Below are 22,500 nucleotides of genomic sequence, written 5' to 3' on the forward strand. Positions count from 1 at the left end.
TCTATGTGAGTGTGTGTCTGTGTGAATATGTGTCTGTGTGTGTGAGTGTGTGAGTGTGTGTCTGTGTGAGTGTGTGTGTGAGTGTGTGTTGTTGTGAGTGTGAGTGTGTGTCTGTGTGAGTGTGTGTGTGTGTGTGTGTGAGTGTGAGTGTGTGTGTGTCTGTGTCTGTGTGAGTGTGTGTGTGTGTGTGAGTGTGTGTGTGTGTGTGTGTGTGTGTGTTTGACCCAGTCTTTGCTCGTTTATGCGTCACTCCTCGGCATTGCCTTTATTGACAGTGAGATTATTGAGATTGTGTGTTTAACACTCATGCGTGGGTTTATTTCAGAGGCGTGATGAGAGGATAAGCGCTTCATTTCACCGCGTGACATTAAAAGAAGAGGAAGCATCAACACTGTGATTATTGCATAACTCTTCTGAGCCCGTGATGTTTGATTGATTTGCTGTCAGATGATGTTTGATCGGATGAATCGTGATGCTGGCGTCCTCTGCTGTTTAACCCCGGCATCTTCCAGCTCCACCATCCCTGCGTCCCAGTGTGCATATATCCACCCTATCTGCCCTAAATAGTATTGAAAATTACTAATATCACATAGGATTTAGGATGGATAGTATGTCTATAGCAAGCTAATAATAAATGAAATACACGGGGGGGAAATGCAATATTATTTTACCTTTAACTGTATATGTTTATAGCTTTTGTTTTATTAAATGTAGAAGCGAAAATCCAAAGTCAGGTTTATTGTATTTTTTTCCCATTGCGGGTCAAAAAACAAACAAAACAGCATTTACAAATGAATTATACATTAACACAGTAGCACAATATTAAAAACAATACACGAGAGAAAATAAATAAACTTTATTTTCATATTCAAATATTTTTAATTGAATGAATTATTAGGCCTGTTTATATTTATAGTTTATATTAATAAAAACCATGATAATATATTAATAGCAGCATTAATAATATTTTATAATTAAATAAATATAAATAATATATAATATGAATAAATAATACATTTAATTTAATAATATTTAATCTAATAATTCAATTATTAGATTAATATGCTAATGATAACATTTTAATCTCTTAAACATGTTTTTGATTAATATATATTCATATATGTTTTATTTTGTTATATTTATGATCATAATTACAATATATGTGTAATCTCTCTCTCTCTCTCTCTCTCTCTCTCGCTCTCTCTCTCTCGCTATATATATATATATATATAGCGAGAGACTTTATTTTCAGTCCGAAATCCATCTGGCTACCTGACTTACACAACTTTTAACACATCAGCATATAAATTGGCATCAAGTGTTTTTTTTATATATTCCTGTTGCTCATTTTTTGCAACCAGGGATCAAATGAATTAAATGGACAAAATAAGGAGAGTGAACCCTGGTTGTACTTCAGACAACTCTCAACTTCACCGATGGAAATGTCATCAGTCAGTCAACCTGCCTCATAAACTGAACGCTTTTTACTTCCAAGTGTTTGTAAATGAGATTTTGTATCTTCAGAATCTTGTGGTGTTAAATGACTATTTTATTTGCACAGAGGACTCTTTTTTTCAGTTTGCCGTTGATTTGGGTAAGTATGACAAACGCTGATATAAGCATTCTTTCTGAAACCTGGCTTAAGAAATCGATCACTGATGATTTAATTTATACTGATGGCTATAAAGTCTACAGAACTGATCGGGTGGGTAAAGGAGGTGGGGTGGCCATCTATCTTAAATCTAAGTTTGTTAGCTCTGTAACTTTGTCAATTACTAGAGCTAAACAGTTTGAGGTCTCTAATATCACTGTGGTTGGCTGTTATAGACCCCCGTCTGCTACAAGGGATGCTCTCAAAGCTGTTTCAGATATTTTACATGAGTTAAATGACTCTGAGTTCATCCTTATGGGTGATTTAAATTGGGACTGGCTCTCTGGGACCTCAGATTGTTTTAATGAATTGTGTGACTCCTTAAGCCTTGTGCAACTCATTAAAGCACCAACAAGGCTAAATCCTAAAGTTCAACATAAATCTACCTTACTGGATCTAATCATAACAAATGCTGCTCATAAATTTACTTCGGCATATTCAGTAATGATATCAGTGATCATTGCTTGTGTCCGGGATACAAAAATCCCTAAGGTAAAACCTTGTTTTATTTTTAAAAGATATTATAAAAACTTTGAGGAGCAAGCTTTTTTGCATGATTTATACCATAGTGATCTTAAAAGAGTAAGTCTAATACAGGATGTTGAACTGGCATGGGAATATTTCCTATCAATTTTTCAGTCCATCTCTAATAAACATGTTCCCATTAAGAAGTTCAGGATCAGTGTTAGGGATAATCCCTGGTTTTCAGATAGTCTTTCAGAATTAAAGAAATAAATCATGGGCACAAGCCAGATTTTCCAACACCCCTGTGTCACGGTCCACACACGAGGGAGGACACAGGAACACGCAGACGAGGATATAACTTCAAATAATAGTCTTTACTGGTAACATCAAGGCAGGGCAAGACAAGGCTGACACAGACAGGAACACCGGGGAGTAACGAGTAGACCAGATGAAATCTAACTGAACAGACAGGACTAATATACACAGGTAAATCATAGATATCGAGACGAACACGGCTGGACGAGGATTAACTAATGATTACATTTAACAAGGACAGGAAACAAACCAAATATGGACACATGAGGCAGGAACACATGACACACACGACAGAGGACTGACACCCTGCTGATTGGACTACATTCAAAACACTAAGGAATAAGTGCACATTGATGATAAGGAAGTCTAAATCAGAGTTTTATTTAAAGTCAGTCACAGAGAATTTAAATAATCCTTCAAAATTTTGGAAATTAATTAAATCCATGCCAGGGACTCATGTAGCTTCTAGCCTTCCTGAATATATTCAGGTTGACTTAGATCAAATAAACAATAAAGTTACTATGATCAACCAGTTAAATAAACACTTTATACATGCTGGGTCTGTATTTGACCGTTTAAATGCAAATACAACCATGTTCTGTGATTATACCAGCGACTTTAAACATGGATGCTTTTGTTTTTAAACCTGTTTCAGTAAATCAAATTTGGCAAATTTGGAAAGTCATTGATAACAAAACATCTGTAGGCCCAGATAACTTAGACCCTTATCTTTTAAAGGTGGCAGCGGATGTTATTGCTGAGCCAGTTACTCATATCGAATACCAGTTTTTTACCTAAAATCTGGAAAGCTGCTTATGTTCTCCTGTTATTTAAAGGTGGTGATCCCTCAGACATGAACAACTATCGTCCCATCTCCAAACTCTCCGTTTTGGCCAAGATTCTCGAATCTGTAAACTTAGTTAAAACAGTTTTTATTTGATAATAACATTTTAAATTATTTTCACTGCTGCTACAGTCGTGTTAAATTATATTATTGGTGCCCTGGATAAAAAAACAGCACTGCGCAGCATTATTTGTGGATCTATCCAAGGCGTTTGATTCAGTGAATCATGAATTACTGCTAAAGCACAAGCAGTGCTGGTTTTGGACCAGGGACATTGAAATGGTTTAGAAATTATTTGGTAGATCGGACTCAGTGGAGGATCTCAAATCTGATTTTAAATCTAAAGGGGTCCCCCAGGGTTCCATTTTGGGCCCTATTTTGTTTTCTATTTACATAAATGATTTGGGAAAGGACATTCAAGCAAAAAAAAAACACTTTTATGCTGATGATACTATTAATTATACACTTGCTCCATCTATAACACAGGCGGTGAAAGAGCTTCAGTTTGCATTTCAGTCACTGGAAGATGCTCTGGTTAGTTTAAAATTAGTTAAATTCACAGAAAACAAAGTTTATGTTTTTTTCAAAAGCTCAGGCACAAGTACTTGATAATCTTAGCATTTTTACATCTGATGGTAAAATTATTGAAAGAGTACCTTCTTACAAGTGGATTGATGATAAGCTTTTATTCAATGTACACATCACTGAAGCTTGGCTTTTATTTTAGAAATAAATCTAATTTAATGCCAAAAAGAAACTTGTAGAAGCTGTGCTTGATTATGGTGATATATTATACATGCATGCGGCTTATTCTATCTTAACAAGCCTTTTTTTTTTTTAACAAAATTTAAAGGCATCATAAAGAGAAGCTTGTGACTGATTTTGTTGAGAGGATATGTTTAAATGTTGTAATGTGTACTTGTTGTATTTTATAAGGGCTGCTACCTTGGCCAGGTCTCTCTTGTAAAATAGATTTTAAATCTCAATGAGACTTCCTGGTTAAATAAAAAATAATATTTTAAACGTCTTAATAATAAAATATTATTATTTCGTTATATTTACGGTCATAATATGGTTATATATGAATAATATAACAGGTTCTCTTTATAGCTATATAGGCTATATAAAATAAACATAACATAAACATTGTAATTGAATGCCTTTTCGCTTAAATAAATATAAAAAACAGTACATATACACGAGAGACAATAAATACAAACTTTATTTTTATGTTCAAATATTCATTAAATTATTTTGAATTGAATTATGTATTATTTTATATTAATAATTACTATTTGATATTAATAATACTATATACTATAATAATAATAACGTCAATAGTACAATTAATAATATGTCAGTGATAAAATTTTAATATTTTGTTTTTAATATATTAGTGCGTATATTTTTATTTAGTTATATAATTACGATCATAACATAATTATAATACATGCATAATGTGGTTCTGTTTAACACGGACTTTTTTAAGTACATATTTTTTATATTTAACATTAATAATAACATTTTAATATGCTTTAAGATATTTCATAATAACAGCTTCTCTTTATAACCATAAATATGAAATAAACAATGTAGTATAATGCATTTTAATTTGCAGTAGTATTTAAACAAATCAAAACGTTCTGTTATTTCTACAGTCAAAAATAATTTTGAAATACAATTTTAATTTAAATAATAATGAATAATAATAATTGAAAAGAATCGCGCGGTGTCATGGAAACGCGTGACCGTTCAGCACTCCTTCCGGTTCACTGCTGCTTGACGCGGGAAAGCGGAGAACAGAAGAGCTTGGTCATTGAAGTTATCTCTGTACATACATCAAATATCTTCACCTCCGGGAAACACGGTTATTATTATTATTTATAAAGGCGCTCTTCACTCAAAGTAAGTGTGTATCGTTTACTGATGGAGTTAAAGGAGTCTTGTTCGCTGCACCTGCTGAACTCGACAGTATTTCTAGCTGTTAGCATCTTAGCATCACAACGATACTCTCTATAATCCAACCCTTACAGCCCGTGATGCTGTCTATATAGGGAGCTCACTCGAAGAGCATGAAGATGGGGAATGAGTGTGATTAGTATAGAAGTGAATTAGAGTCTGATATGATTGAGTGACTCGTCTGCTGAGGAATATGATGATATTTATAAGCCTCTGTGTTGATGTTTGTCTGTTTATAGAGATGGGAGACACTCTGGAGTTTAATGACATTCACACAGAGGTGAAGGGATCCTGGGTAGGTGATGCTCAACTTTCACTCAAGAATGGAGTTCATTTTTATTATTATTATTATTATTATTATGAAACACTCATAAACTGGCAAACACTAAAATGATCCCTAGGTGTCGACATTTCATATAAAGGCCTCTAAATTATCAACATCATCAACTTACCTACTAGTTTGTATTTTTTTAACATGTTAAAGGTTGTATAATTATGCAAATATTCATCTTCAGGTCCTGATACACTTGTCTTTTTGCTGCTTATTTTTTTACTGGTTTTTATGATGAATGACTTTTATATTATAGTAATATAGTAGTATTTCCAGATGAACTCCTGCTGGGCTGAAGCAGCTTAGGCTTACTTGATTATTCAGACAACATTTTTAGAAAAGGCTTTTCAGATGATCCATCAGGTGTTTGAGGAATGTTTATTTGCGTTAATATATTAATATTTGCATTATATGTTGTGCCCCACAGTAAACATTTCAGAGCTTTGATCTATCATTTAAATATCATCTTGCTAAGACATAATGGGAGATAGTGAGTGGTGACTCATATTTATATACATTTTATGTGAGTAGCCTGTTATAAAATTTCATTGATTTACATTTAGAATTTAATTAAATTTTTGGCCATATAAATATCAGCATCTGCATGTTTTTGCTCAGTTTTCCTCCAGTTTGAGCCGCATATTCTTATTTTATGATCCATAAAAGCCTGATGTATTAAATATGATGCAAAACATAACAATGCAGAGTTTTCTTTAATATCTTGTCTGACGTATTACCAAACGGTTCCATAAAAAAAAAAAAAGATATTTGTGACTATTATTCATATGTCAGACCTTACAGGGTTAAAAGATCTCGAATGCTCTCCTCTCATTGCTGTTTGTGTTTGTTGTCAGAATGATGGCCGGCTGAGGTTCAGCAAGCAGTCTGTGGTCTATAAAAGCCATAAAACAGGGAAGGTGGACAGTATCCCGGCCCCTGATCTCTCTGCGGCCCAGTGGCGTCGCGTCTGTCTGGGTCATGGCATCAAACTGGCCACCAGCAGCGGACACGTCTACAGATACGACGGCTTCAAAGACACAGTGAGTGCGATGGTCGACTGAGAACTGACCAATCAGGGCTGCATATAGATAAATGTAATTAGGCCTGGGCGATGTGGCCAAAAATACAATCATGATATTTATTTATTGCGTATGATATTGATATTTGATGTTATTCATGTAGCATTAACGGGGAAGGAAATACTTTCCACATGTTTGTCAGACCTTGAGAATACATATAAATTAGTGCTGTCAAACGATTAATCGCATCCAAAATACGTTTGTTTACATGTGTGTGTGTGTGTACTGTGTATATTTATGTCTATATAAATACATATGCATGTATATGTTGTAAGAAAGTTGTTATATGTATAGACATGTAAATGTTCTAAATATATACTATGTGTCCATATATATATACATAATAAATATACACAGTACACATGCATATATAATGCAAACAAAACCTTTTATTTTGGATGCGATTAATCATTTGACAGCACTAATATAAACATAACTTTGTTCATATTTAAGCTCTACAGAGTAAGATACCTTTTCATTTAGGGCAGCGTGAAAATGTTTTCTATTTGATTTTTTCCTGGATTCTGTGTTTTATGACGCAACACAAATTTGCCATAAAAATGGTGTCTAATGAAATGATTTAATAAAACTGACCACTTTGGTCATGCTTTTAAAATGTTATCAGATGAAAATAATTTACAAGAAGTCAATGCATTTTTATGGTCAAGCAAGATGCTGCACAACTGTATAAATGAATGAAAAATACCTTTGTGTGATGTTCTTTAAATGTAACGCTTAATTTTATTTTGTCACGCAATAAATTCAAATTCAAATTCAAATTTTATTTGTCACATACATATACATACGTAGTACGACATGTAGTGAAATGTATTGTACGACTGTCCAACGAATTGTCCAACAAAATTAGAAAAACCTCAAGTTTACAAAAATACAAATAGAAAAAGTACAGTAAACATATATACAGAATAAACTAGCAATAAAATAAAATAACAAATAGATATGAGAATAAAAAATAGAATATGATTCTATATAGATTCTATAAAAAGTAAAGTGTATGTCAGTGATAAAGTGTCCGTGTGCTGTGCTGTGCAGTGCAGTAAAGTGTATAAGTGAGTAAAAGGATACTAAAGACAAAGACAAATGGTATGTAAGTCCCACTCATTTATCCTTTCGTAACCTTCTACAAATTAGTGCAGAAATATAAATAATAATAAATAATAAACAATAGAAATATATTTGTCATAATTTCTTCGTTAAAGCGGACTTCAATTTTGACGGGTTGTCATGGTCTTTCAGTTGTAGTTTCAGTGTGTATTTGATGGTAGTTTCTCTCAAACGAAACAGTATAAAGTTGCTGAAGTGACTCTCAGAGCAGCTCTTAGATGAATTCATGTCTCATATATTGAGATGCAGACGCTGAAAACACAGCAAGCATCATGTGAGTTTTAGGTTGTATCAGATGAAATCACACCATTCATTCATACAGAACAATCTCACATCTTAGCGACATGCACTGACTGCTATATAACATTATTTCTGTTAGATTAATCCATATCGAGTAAAAATGTCCAGATCATTACTGACATAAATTTTTATCGCAATCTCAATATGAGACCGTTCATCGCCCAGCCCTAAAATGTAATACTTCCTTTCTGCTTCTGCTTCAATGTTTGTTTTTTTCTCTCTGTGCCAAAGGAAGTGCAGTGTGTGTGTGTAATTCAAGATGTTTCAGGAATGCTTTTCTCCAGGGCTTAATCACTGGCCTCAATAATGGATTTGCTGTGTATGTGTGTTTGTATGAAGTCATTGTGTTTGGTACAGTAACTCCTGAAGCATCTGTAACATGTAACGCAGACAGAGTTGCACAGAGCTGTGTATTTACATGCATTGTTCAACTTTAACAGCGTCGTCATTGTTTGGTCTTTACGTTCGGGAGAGAAAGCCATGTTTTGAGCATCAGGGAGAACCGTGTGAGAGTTGCTGGTTTGTGTAATGTTAATGTGATCGTGAGGGACTCGCTAAACAATGCCAAGCTCATTAGCGCACAGATGGACGCGCACACACCTGGTGGAGTGACATGTGGAAGCGATTGCGCAGCGCTGGATAAATAAACAGGCTGATTGAGCGTGCTCCGCATCAGCCTCCGGCCGGATTACACACACCTCTGCCGTCCCAGAAGGCCGAGCGCTGCTGCCAACACGCTTTATTAATGAACCCACGACTGGATGAGAGCGAGAGTCAGGGGAAGTGAGGCATTAATTCTGTTTATCTCTTCTTTCTCTCGCTCTTTCCTCCCCGCCGCAGGATTTTGAGAAAATCTCAGCGTTTTTTAAAACAAACTACAAGGTTGAGTTGTCGGAGAAGGACATGTGTGTGAAGGGCTGGAACTGGGGCACTGCTAAATTCACAGGTACACACACACACACACACACACACACACATCTACACACACTACAAGGAATGCATGAGGTTAATGTTCTGTCCAAAAAAACATTATGGCTGATAGCCGATAAATGACCGATATGGAAATTCTGTGCTGCTTTGTTAAAATAAAAAATTAAGAAGTAAATACTAATTTTAAATGCTACAAGTCAGTTTTATAATGTACAGTATGATAAAGTAGATATTAAATTAGAAATTTGTTAAAGATTACATTTAATAGATTTTTTATATTTAGATTTTTTCACTCCCAAAAAAATGAATCTAAAATGGGAAAAAATGAGCGTGTAAAATTATATACAATGCGGACAGATATTAGGAGAGGAGAGAAGGCAAAAGCTTTTTTCCCCATAAATGAAATTATGCCTTTTAAATGCTAATATAATTTGAATATTGATCATATTTAAGTACAAAGTTCGAATTGAGTGTTTCAGCCATTTTGACAGTGTCTCTGTGTCTGTCTGCTCAGGGTCTCTGCTGTCGTTTGATGTGAGTGACAGTCCCGTCTTCGAGATCCCGCTGACCAGCGTGTCCCAGTGTGCTACGGGGAAGAACGAGGTGACGGTGGAGTTTCATCAGAATGATGACGCGGAGGTGTCCCTCATGGAGGTCCGCTTCTATGTGCCTCCCAACACCGGAGACGACGGCTCGGACCCCGTGGAGGTGTGTGTGTGTGTGTGTCCCGGTGGGGACTTAACCTGAATACACACAGACTCATGGGGACTTGTGTGGGACCTAAATTGAGGTCTCCATTAGTGATGTAACGATTCACTCAGCTCACGATTTGATTCGATTCACAATTTTTCTTAAGTCTCTGTGGTATATTTGTAGCAGTAGCCAACAATACACTGTATGGGTTAAAATTAATTTTTCTTTTATGCCAAAAGACACGAAAGACGAATCAACTCCGTGTTTGCGAGGTCAGACTCGTGTCTGTGTGTGTGCTTTAAGATCACATGCTGTCTGAGATACACTTCAGGTGTGTGTCAGACAGCAAGACGAGACGGCAAGGAGTTGTTTTCTGCAACTTATTGCACTTAACTCTTTCTACCATCAAGCAATTCTCTGCTATATGCATCGACCTAAAACTTTAACTTTTTGCAGAGTTTTGATTGAAGTAGCCTATTAATAAAATGATTCAGATATCCCATGCCATTGCGATATGCGTATACATTTGCGATTATATCGTGCAGCTGTAGTTTGTACAGTTGAAAAACCATTATGCCTATACAAGCATAATAAACCAGATGTGTGTGTGTGTGTGTGAGCTGCAGGTGTTGGTTCTGATGATGATCATGTCTCTCTCTGTCGCAGGCGTTCGCTCAGAATGTTCTTACGAAGGCAGACGTCATCCAGGCTACTGGAGACGCTGTGTGTGTCTTCAAAGAGCTTCAGTGCCTTACACCGAGAGGAAGGTAAGCGGTGTGCTTTTAAAGCATCCATGATACAACAATACACACATTTTGCCAGATCAGTTGATTAGTTGTTAATTTATATAAAAAAAAAGAATTTGTCATTTACTCATCTTCATATCATCACAAGACCTTTGTTCACTTTTGAACATAAAAAAAGGTTACAATATTTTTCAATTATTCAGAATGATGTTTCTCAATACCGATCTCTTAACTAATGCTGTAAACTATACGGAAACCCTCTCATTTGCAACATATGGAACCCTCACCACAAAACCAGTCATAAGGGTCAGTTTTTTTTTAATTAATCATCATCTGAAAGCTGAATAAACAAGCTTTCCATTGATGTATGGTTTGTTAGGATTGGACAATATCACATTTAAAGTTGTCCAAATGAAGTTCATAGCAATGCATATTACTAATCAGAAATTAAGTTCTGATATATTTACAGTAGGACATTTACAAAATATCTTCATGGAACATGATCTTAATATACTAATGATTTTTGGCATAAAAGAGAAATGTATAATTTTGAGCCATACAATGTATTGTTGGCTATTGATACAAATATACCTGTGTTACTCATGACTGCTTTTGTGCTTCAGAGACACATATTAGAGGTTAAAATTAACAATTATTCAATGCTACTTATTTTCAGATAATATAACAATTGCATTCAAATAAAACCTTTTGTATACAATTAAGGTAGTTTTCATAAAAATGAAGTGGTGTTAGGCCTCACTAAATAATGAACCGTAATTAAGCTCCCTCTTGTGTTTTCTGAGTGATGCACATGACTTGTGTTTGACTGCATCAGTGTCTGTCTTTCAGATATGATATCCGTATCTACCCCACCTTCCTGCACCTGCACGGTAAGACGTTTGACTATAAGATCCCCTACACCACCGTCCTGCGGCTCTTCCTGCTGCCGCACAAGGACCAGAGGCAGATGTTCTTTGTGGTGAGTTTTGTGTGATTTGCCCCAACAAAGACAAACTAAACCTAATGGCTGTGTTTACATGCACTCAAATGATCGTTTATAATTGGTTTGATGGCTCAATCTGACTGAACACGTGAAAATCAGTCCGATTGAGCGCACTCAGAATGAAATGTCAATCAGTGCTGTGTAGACCTAAAATGTGACCCTAAGAAATTAAATATCGAGTGAGTTACATTTTAGACACAAAATTGCCTGTTTTTTCTTTTCCATTGATGAAAATAGTTCCAATCAAAGCCGGAGCAGGACATTTGTGCGTCTCGGAGCAACACTGCCATGTTTCGTTCCTGAATGAATCTGTTTTTGAACAAATCATTTGACTCAATGATTCATTCATACAGGCAGTCACTTGCTCTGTTTCTAAAGGCCTCAACCAGCTAAGGTACCGGCACAAAATCACACTCAGCAAAATACTGTTTAATTATCGTTATACCAAAAAATCCCAATATCGAGACATACTTTTTTTTTTTTTCACACACCCCTAATGCATTATAAACAGATTTGGGTTTTTTTTTCATATTGATGAAATTGGGTGCATGTAAACATGCCTGTTGTGTCCCGTGCTGAATAATGCATTGGTGTGCTGCCACCTGCTGGTTAAATGCAGAATCTCAGGTTTTATTCTGTAAATCTTTACAGATCATTTGACACCCTGGAGCAGAAAAGCAGTCATAAATCGCTGGGGTATATTTGTAGCAATAGCTAACAATACATTGTATGGGTCAAAATGATCAATTCTTTTATGCCAAAAATCATTATGATATTAAGTAAAGATCATGTTTCATGAAGATATTTTGTAAATTTCCTACTGTAAATATATCAAAACTTCATTTTTGATTAGTAATATGCATTGCTAAGAACTTAATTTGAACAACTTTGAAGGAGATTTTCTCAATATTTAGATTTTTTTGCACCCTCAGATTCCAGATTTTCTAATAGTTGTATCTCAGACAAATATTGTCCTATCATAACAAACCATACATCAATGGAAAGATTATTTATTCAGCTTTAAATCTTTTTAATTTTTTCAAAAATTGACCCTTATGACTGGTTTTGTGGTCCAGGGTCACATTTATAAAAATGCTGCTTTGTGGTTTATTTGTGGTTCTTGATCAAGTCTGAATGCTTTTGTTTTCCAGATCAGTCTCGACCCGCCCATTAAACAGGGTCAGACGCGTTATCATTTCCTCATCCTCCTCTTCTCCAAAGATGAAGAGCTCAGTCTAGCTCTGAACATGAGCGAGTGAGTACGCTGGGCTTTCTCTGTCTGTCTGAGGTTCACTGCTGTTAGCTTTGCTGACTGGATCTGTCTCTGTCCTCTCTAGGGACGAGGTGGTGAAGCGTTATGAAGGCAAGCTCAGTAAGAACATGTCCGGGCCGCTCTACGAGATCGTCAGCAGGGTCATGAAGGCTCTGGTCAACAGGAAGATCACGGTGCCCGGAAACTTCCAGGGGTAAAGCACCCAAACAGATGCGCTTATATTAAACAACTTTTTATGTTTCTCATTAGGGGTGGATGATATACTAGCATTATTTCTATTGTGGATGAGCAAAGCACAGCTGGATAACAATCACTTTATATTTAGAGACAAAACGAGGAATAACTTGTTCAGAAAGGTCCTTCCTCAATTATTTGGTCGTTTTATCGTAAGTTATTATTATTTTTTTTTGGTATAAAAATTAAAAGAAAAAATTATATTTAATGTTTTTATTCCTAGGGGTGTGTGATAATTGCACAATATTTTGCTAAGTGTGCTTTTGTGCTGGTACTTTGTCTGCTTTAGGCCCGTCGTCGATGAATATGAGGCTAAAACCACCAGTAGGTGGCAGCAAGTCCCTGTCCTAATGAGGGATTCACTTGAGTCATTCATTCAAACAATTCGTTCAAAGCAGATGATTAATTTAGAAACTAAACAAGTCTTTATAAATGAATGAATCATTGAATCATTGACTCAAATGATTCGTTCAAAAGCAAATTCATTCAGGAACGAAACATCGTAGTGTTGATCTGAGACGCAAATGTTCTGCTCCAGCTTTGATTGGAACTTTTTTATTAGCAAAACAGAAAAAACAGGCAATATTTTGTCTTAAATGTAACTCACTCAATATTAACTTCTTGTTTGTTGAACTGGTATAAAATTATCACATTTGCGATCGCGCTAATATTCAGGAAAACCGCACTGTTGCTTGTTTGATATTAAGTATGTCACATCTTATAAATATAATAAAAACCAAAAATATATACAGGGATATATTTTTGCTTTCATAACTTGAATTATAGGGTCGTTTAAACGGCATTCTACTGTATGTAAAAGGCTTCATCACGTAGTGAATGCTTTTGGAATCTCAAGATTTTTTATTTGCAAAGAAGACTCTGTATCAGCTCACATATCATTAAAACAATTATGATATTATTTTAAATTATAAATATTGCACACCCCTTTTTTACACCAAATATTGTGGTAATTGCTCATGTTATCCACACCTACTTCTCATAAATGTGTCCCTGGAGCACAAAAGCAGTCATGAGTAACACAGGTATATTTGTAGCAATAGCCAACAATATATTGTATGGCTCAAAATTATACATTTTTCTATTATGCCAAAAAATCATTAGAAATCATGTTCCATGAAGATATTTTGTAAATTTATTACTGTAAATATATCAAAACTTCATTTTTGATTAGCCTCAGATTCCAGATTTTCTAATAGTTGTATATCAGCCAAATATTGTCCTCTCATAACAAACCATACATCAATGGAAAGATTATTTATTCAGCTTCCAGATGATGCATAATTCTCAATTTCAGAAAATTGACCCTTATGACTGGTTTTGTGGTCCAGGGTCACAAATGATTGTGTTAGGATGAGAAGTTGAGGTCTTCAAGTCTTCATCTCTCTCTCTCTGTGTGTGTGTGTAGTCACTCAGGGTCTCAGTGTATAACATGTGCGTATAAGGCGAGCTCAGGGCTGCTGTATCCTCTGGAGCGAGGCTTCATCTACGTGCACAAGCCACCGGTTCACCTGCGCTTCGAGGAGATCGCCTGCGTTAACTTCGCCAGAGGAACCACCACCACCCGCTCCTTCGACTTCGAGATCGAGACCAAGCAGAATAACCAGTACACCTTCAGCAACATCGAGAGGTAAACCACACCTGGTCATCACAGACAGCAGCGTCCTTCATCTGTTACTCATGAGCAGAAGATCTCTACAGTCTGCTGAGTCACAGAAATAATGGAGACCACCGCTCTTCTGTCTAATGCAGGGAAGAATATGGAAAACTCTTTGATTTTGTCAATGCCAAGAAGCTGAACATCAAGAACAGAGGATTTAAAGAGGTAATTTCAAAAGGTTTATTTATTACAAATGTGTAATAAATAATATGCACCATAGGGCTGGGCAATATCCAAATTTCTTAATAGAAGTAATTATAGTTAAAAATTATATCTAATGTATTTGCTGTGGGGAAAAGGTCTTTTTAAAGCCAGTTCTAGTGAATCAGTATTTTTATAAATCTAGCTAAAAACATGGTCTCTTTTCTACACAGTTTTTCAGTAAATCAGCACAATAATTTTTTCTTGCTAGACTACTGTTCAGAAGTTTAGTTGGGTTTTTGAAATAATTTATATATTTTTTTTCCAGCAAGGATTGGTCAAACGTGACAGTAAAGACATTAAATAAATAAATAAGATATTAATAAATGCTGATAAAATAAATTGGGCAGCACAACTGTTTTCAACGTTATAATACACTATAATAATATTATAATTTATAATAATCAGAAATGTTTCTTGAGCAGCATATTAGGATGATTTCTGAAGGATCATGTGATACTGAAGACTTGAGAAATTATGCTGAAAATTCAGTGCTGCATCACAGAAATAAATTACAGTTTAACAGATATTCACATAGAAAACTGTTATTTTAAATTCTAATAATAATTCACAATATTACTGTTTTTACTATATTTTTAAACAAATAAATGCAGCCTTAATGAGCAGAAGAGACTTCTATCAAAAACATTAAAAAAAAGTATTGCATGTACCCCATTAGAACAAATTCAGACTTCTTCTGCTTCTGAATGAGTGCAGGATTCAGTTATCACATTATTCACAATGTTAGATGATAACATGCATTTAAAGTCACTTTATGTCAGGCCTTAATGTGCTATATCTATTTAGCATTTCTTAATTTTCTTTTCTCTCCCTTGCATCCTTTCTCTCACTCATTCTGACTGCTAGTGATCAGGTTTTGTCCCAAATGTTGTGTGAGTTAAAATTGAATCGATTGTTATGAGTTTTTCTCTCAAGTCGTGTTCACGCATGGCTGGACGCGCAATCTGAAACCGGTTTTAACTAAATAAACAATCCATTCTGTTGACGGATCTGTGCTGATGGGAATAAGCAGGAAGAGTGTTTGAACCTCTGGTTCTCTGATCCAGACTCTGTGTGTTTATACTGATGAAGACACACTTTCACTGAACCTCCTGCGGACAGCAGCCGCGTACACAGTCATGTGTTACACTGACATTATTTATGGTATGGTTTGTTTGTGCTAGGGCATGAAAGGAGCAGACGGCTACAGCGACTCTGATGAAGACCAGCATGACGCTTACCTGGAGAGAATGAAAGAAGAGGGCAAGATCAGAGAGGAGGGAGACGGCAGCGACGATTCAGAGGGCGATAGCGGTACTGACACACCTCAAATAAAACATATAACGCAAAAAAAAAACTGTGTGTTTGTATATGTATGTATGTGTGTGTGTATATATATATATATATATATATATATATATATATATATATATATATATATATATATATATATATACACACACATACATATACGTGTGTACATATACATACATACATACATACATACACACACACACACACATGTATTGAAAAAAAAATTAAAGGGGTCACAAACTGTATTTTTATTTACTCTGAGGTCCACTTATAATGTGAAATGTTTTTTAATACATAAAAAAAAAAGAGAGCTTCTCTGTAAAATGGTCTGTTTTTATTGGTGGGGGGCATTCAAGACTCAGAAGTAAACACCCACTTCTATGATCGTTCTGCATATTAAAATGATACTGTAAAAACAACTTGGGACATTTGGGTTAAAAATGTATAAATGCTATATATAAAAAAATCAGAATGCAATAGTGGTAAAACACAAATACTCACACACATGTGGCTTTTGTTGCCGACGAGTCGTTTGGCAGCTAGGTTTCAATTAAAGGTAAGGCTCTGTTTGATCAGGGCTAGCAGACCTTTTACAAGTATTGAGAACGTACAAGATGTTTTTATGGTACATTGACCTGTTTTATGTCAAAAGATAAAGGGAAATTTGATTTCTCGGTTCATAACTCCTTTAAGGAGGTGCTTAACCTTTCACAAAATGTTTCATGTCAGCTTCAGGAAGTAAAACTAAATATTACATGAGCATTTTATTCTTTAAATGTATTTAATAATTACGTCATTTGGGCTGCCTTGAGTGCAGTGGCACTGAGAATATTATATTTCACACACTTTAAGCTCTTTCATTTTCCAAATGTGTTAGGATTAGTCCAACGGGTCGTTCGGTTTGTAATGCGTACCGAACTGAAAGCCTCGTAACGAACGGTTCAATACGAATACATGTAGCATGCCTTTTCTACAAATGGGTGACTTGTGCCTCTAATGCTTTTCAGCTAAACTCACGACAGTGTTAGTGGGTTGTGCTGAATTCTGTCGAGTAGCTACTGTAGTTAATATAGTTTATCTACCTGTAGATGAGTCTTTCAACCCTGGAGAAGAGGATGACGATGTCCCAGAAGAGTAAGTGATTTTAACCTTTCTTTTCCCTTGATGCTTAGACGGTTTGTCAGTCTTTCAGTCTGGTAATATAATGCTGTCTGTGCAGGTATGACAGTAATGCTTCAGTGAGCGACAGTGAGGCAGATGGAGACAGCGAGGAAGAAGGCAAGAAGAAAAAACCTGAAAAGAAGCCCAAGAAAGTGGTGAAGGAGAAGAAAGAGAGGAAGCCACGGAAAGAGGTCAAATACATATCATGCATATCAATATTTCATAAATGAAAGGCATCAGAGAGATGCACACTAGTGCTTTTGACAGCATGCTAGTTTTCTATTGTCTGATAAAATGACACAAACAACACTGTGAAGTACCTTAACCCTTTCATGCATGAATTATTAAATCACAAAGTAATATTTTTTTACTAAGTTCCAAATAATTTTTTTTAAACAAGTGAAAAATCATGCCAATAACGTTTTTTGTCAATATATTTTATTTTTAGGCAGTTGCATATCTGTCCACTGTAGGGGACACCATGCATGAAAGGGTTAATTAGTTGACTGGCATCTGTTCAACACTTCAGAAAATGAAGCTGAAACACTGTATTAACCCTCTCCTCTCTCTCTCTCTCTCTCTGGCCAACAGAAGAAGGTGAAGGACCCCGCGGCTCCGAAGAGGCCGATGAGCGCTTACATGCTCTGGCTGAACGGCAACCGAGAGCGAATCAAGAGTGAGAATCCTGGGATATCAGTCACTGAAATCTCCAAGAAGGCTGGAGAAATGTGGAAACAGCTGACCAAAGACCGCAAAGAGGTGACAAAATCACACACAACAGTAACCAGAAAGTCCTCTCAGCACCCGTTAACTCTTTCCCCGCCAGTTTTGTGATAAACAAAAAAAAAAGTTGCCACCGCCAGCTTTTTGATAATTTTCACAATTTTCTGTGGCTAATTTTAAATTAATTACAAAATTGGTCTCATTTTTAAAAAGGTTTCTATTTAATGAAAAATTTGCCTTTGTAAATTAACTATTTACATTTTTTTTTTCGTCTGGGGCTTGAAATAGAGGAATTTTGGTCAATATTGATAATTAAACATTATTTTGCTGAATGTGTTTTTGTGCTGACACCTTGGCTGATTTAGGTCCGTCATGGATAAATTAACATGACATTAAAACCGCCAGTAGGTGGCAGCAAGTCCCTGTTTTAATAAATGACTTACTGAATCATTCACATCAAACGATTCGTTCAGAACTGCTGATTCAATAGAAACGAAACAAGTGAGACCATCTGAATGGAGCGCTGAATCACTGGCTCGCTCGAATCGTTCACGAAATGAAACACCGTGTTGCTCTGCACTGTTGTATAAAACTAATAGCACATTTGTGCTTGCAGCCTCGCGCACATGTGCTGATATACAGAAAAGTATATTGTGCAATGAATATAAAAACGTAAAAATTCAAGCTTCATAAGTTGTGCTTTACCAATTTTGCGTGAAAAATGACGAAATTGCTTCCGCTTGTGCACAGCTTGTTAAAGTACCAAGTTCTGATTGGCCAATCGCCGTTATTTAGTTCGTAATGATCATAATTTTAACGTGCATAATAAGTTTTACGTAATACACAGAATTAATAATCCAAAGGGTTTTTAGATCTGTGGTTTTTGTTGTGTTGCAGACATGATTGAAGCATAAACTCCTGATGCTGTGCTGTTATAGAGTAAACTGACCTGTTTATCAGCTCAATGTCTCTTGTGTGTGTTGCAGGAGTGGGACAGAAAAGCTGAAGAGGCCAAGAAACAATATGAGAAAGCCATGAAAGCGTACAGAGAGAGTGGAGGAGGAGCGGCGCCTGTTACGAAGTGAGCAAACATCTATCAAATGCTTTTTACCAAATAAAAACAAGTCATTTTTGTGCACAGTGTGCACTTTTCTATGAACTTCAGTTTGCATATTACAGTATTTGAAAGCAGGCATTGGGCAAGATATCAGATTACATCAAAGAAATAATTAGTTGGGGGTCAGTAAGATTTTATTATTGTTCTTAAGTCTCTTCTGCTCAAGGCTGCATTTATTTGATCAAAAAATGTAAAAATTGTAAAATGTTGTTACAATTTAAAACAGCTGTTTTCTGTGTGAATATGTGTTAAACTGTAATTTATTTCTGTGATCAAAGCTGAATTTCCAGCATCATTACTCCAGTCTTCAGTGTCACATGATCTTCAGAAATCATTATAATATACTGATTTGCTGCTTATTTCTGATTATTATCAATGTTGAACACAGTTGTGCTGCACAATATTTTTGTGGAAACCGTGATGCATTTTATTCCAGATTCACAGATGAATAGAAAGTTAAAAGAACAGCATTTATTTGAAATGGAAATCTTTTGTAACATAATTGTCACTTTTGATCCATTTTTCTTTTTTAATGATGTGTACATTACGATGTTACATGCAGCCCTGCTTTCTGTTGACACAGTCATTGCTTGTGCTTTTAGAGAAAAGAAGAAGAAAGGAGGGAAGGTGGAACCTAAGAAGAAGAGTGTAGTAGAAAAGGAGAAAAAGAAGGAAGGTGGAAACGAGAGCTTTAAGAGCAAAGAGTTCATCTCCAGCGAGGAGAGCTCGTCTGAATCCGATCACGACAGAGGCAGCAAACGCAAGGTGTGCGACTGATTCCTTTCCCCTCTTTACTGGAGTTATGTAGATGTGCATCATTTAACCTGCTTTATCTGCCACAGGCTTCTGATGATGAGGAGGAAGCATCCACACCGGCCAGCTCAGAGGAGTCGGGATCTGACTGATGATTACTGACAGCACAGAGACATTTCCACATCTCCGCTTTCACAGAGAATAACTGATGCTTACTCGGACCAAGACCTACTTCTGTGCCTCTAAGCTAATGTTTACACCTGTTTTTCCATTCAGACTGAGAACCTGGAAATAGACGGGTAACATTTTTCCTTCCTTTGAGAGCGTCTTGATTTTTTTTTTTTTCAGAAATAGATCTACTTGTAGGGGTTTTGCCCTCTTTTGATTTTCTATTTTTTGCCTATTTTTATTTAATTTTTTTCAAACTGGTAAGACTGCACGTCAGTAAATGTTTTGGTTATTTCGCTAACTTGTTTTGTACTTTAAGGTGTCAATGTTCATCACTGTTTTGCAATAAAAGTTCAGTGAATGATTCGGTGTCCCTGTGTTTGCGTGAGATTAGTCATGTGATGTCTTTACTGAAGATGCTTTAGTGTCTTTTATAGATGAAGCAGCATACAGGTAAGAACAAGTGGTGAGGAAGTGCTGACGATTCAAGCTGGACTGATTGACATTTGTGGCAGAGTTAATTTTTAATTAATTTGCGTTAAGCATTTCACCCATAGACAGCTGTTATTAGGTTTAGCTGTTATTGAGTGTGGTTTTAATGCTTTAAGTGTTAAAGGGATAGTTAACTCAAATGAAAATGCTCATTAATTACTTGTTCATCTTGAGACCACAAATTAAGATATTTTTGATGAAATCCGAGAGCTTTCTGACCCTCCATAGACCGCAAGGGAACTACAATGATCAAGGCACAGAAACATACTAAGGACATCAGTGGTTTAGTTAATTTTAATTAATGAGTTTTGGTTCCTTGCCGCTGTCGCCTCTGGCTTGCTCAGTTGGGGACACTTAATTTCTAGTGATTTTCATCAATTTGATTTAACAGATACTATTTAAACTAAACTGAGCTAGACAATGACATCACTGAATTCAATAATGAAATGTCTTTTAACTGAAATTAATCTTATTATTATACATTACTGACACTCATACTGTTAAGTGCTTTGACACAATCTGTATTGTTAAAAGCGCTATATAGATAAAGCTGACTTGACTTTAACCTGCATTTTATGAAGCTACGGGAATATTTTTTGGGTGCAAAGAAAACAAAAATAAGGACTTTAATCAACTATTTCTTATTTTCTGGGACAGTCCATCACCATTATAGAGAGTAGCAAGATGCAAGGGAGAAGAGTTGTTGAATAAAGTATTTTTTTCTTTGCACACAAATTATTCTCCTAACTTTATTAAATTATGGTTGAACAAATAGTCACACGGAGTATTTTAACGATCTTACTACTTTCCGTGCCTTGCGTGGTAAGGTTAGTTCCCTTGCTGTCTATGGAGGGCCAGAGAGCTCTCGGATTTCATCAAAATATCTTGATTTGTGTTTTGAGGATGAACGAAGGGTTTAGAATGACATGAGGGTGAGTAATCAATAGAATTTTAATTTTTAGGTGAACTATTCCCAAAAGCTGAATATTCTGAGGAAAACACTTATAGTGTAATTAAACACGGTGTTCATGTTATGGCCATAATTACAGTGTTTTCCTCAGACTGTACATGGCATGATTTATTAATGTGTTTACTGAGTTTGGTCTTTTAAAAGCACTTAATGCATTAAGCCACGTTACGCATTTTTCACATGTCCCGTTCATCAACGGAGCTCTAAACTGCACAATGAATCTCATGATTTGCCAGCGGCAGGAATATTCAGACTAACCTGAACACAATGGGCACGCAGGTGTTCAAGAAATCAGCAGACATGCATGTGATAGGCTTTACAAAAACTTGTTGAAATACAAACATTTGACGCTTTCTAGGTCACAAATACGCATCGGATCCTTTACCAAATCTATTGGTATAATACTGTAATAATAGCCAATATCCTATTATTACAGTATTTATCTAAGCGTGCTTTTGACAGCGTGAGAAAATGTGTGTGTGGTGTGTAAAAAGTGCCAGAGAGCAAGTCTCAAGCTGAAGTTGGCAACCCTGTTTTTGTCACCCTGGTTGCTTTTATAACCGCAGGGCTCATAATGAACAGTAAAAACTGTCTGTGGTGAATAAAAACCATTGCTGATGAACAAACATCTACTAAAGAAACATGTCACTTTTTTCAAAATCATGATGCACGATGTTCTCTTGTTAGCAACACTGAAAAACTGACCATCAGAAGATTACTGTAGGATATCTGAAGCGTATGAGCCATTTATTATATTGTAAAGCCTTTGTTGTCAACCCTTTTGTCTGAATGCTTCAATAAAGAAGCTTTAACATCTGCAGAAGCTTTCTGTTTCACAAAAGGTTCTTCAGATTATAAAAAGGTAAGAAAGAGATGATTTGAGGTTTAAAGAACCTTTGACTGAATGCCTCTTTTATGGCAACGTCTTGATGGAAAACCATAAAGTATTTTTTTCAATTCCTGAAAAAATAATAT

At 35.7% G+C, this 22,500-nt stretch overlaps 1 protein-coding gene across 2 annotated transcripts; it reads left to right on the forward strand.

The window, feature by feature from the left end:
• Positions 1–5,039: 5,039 nt before the first annotated feature.
• On the forward strand, positions 5,040–20,434 carry ssrp1a (structure specific recognition protein 1a). Of its 2 annotated transcripts, none has more exons than XM_079390865.1 (18): positions 5,040–5,180; positions 5,474–5,529; positions 6,420–6,605; positions 8,910–9,015; positions 9,514–9,707; positions 10,359–10,459; positions 11,288–11,417; positions 12,593–12,696; positions 12,779–12,907; positions 14,375–14,596; positions 14,719–14,791; positions 16,012–16,141; positions 17,230–17,275; positions 17,361–17,493; positions 17,894–18,061; positions 19,012–19,106; positions 19,745–19,907; positions 19,985–20,434. In XM_079390865.1, the coding sequence occupies exons 2-18, from the start codon at positions 5,476–5,478 to the stop codon at positions 20,045–20,047; spliced, it is 2,097 nt and encodes a 698-aa protein (XP_079246991.1). In that variant the 5' UTR covers positions 5,040–5,180; positions 5,474–5,475; the 3' UTR covers positions 20,048–20,434. The 2 variants fall into 2 exon arrangements, with proteins under 2 accessions (XP_079246991.1, XP_079246992.1); XM_079390866.1 differs by having other exon boundaries at positions 5,043–5,142.
• The last annotated feature ends 2,066 nt before the right edge of the window (positions 20,435–22,500 follow it).

The sequence above is a fragment of the Barbus barbus genome (assembly GCF_936440315.1).
Source record: "Barbus barbus genome assembly, chromosome: 33".
NCBI lineage: Eukaryota > Metazoa > Chordata > Actinopteri > Cypriniformes > Cyprinidae > Barbus > Barbus barbus.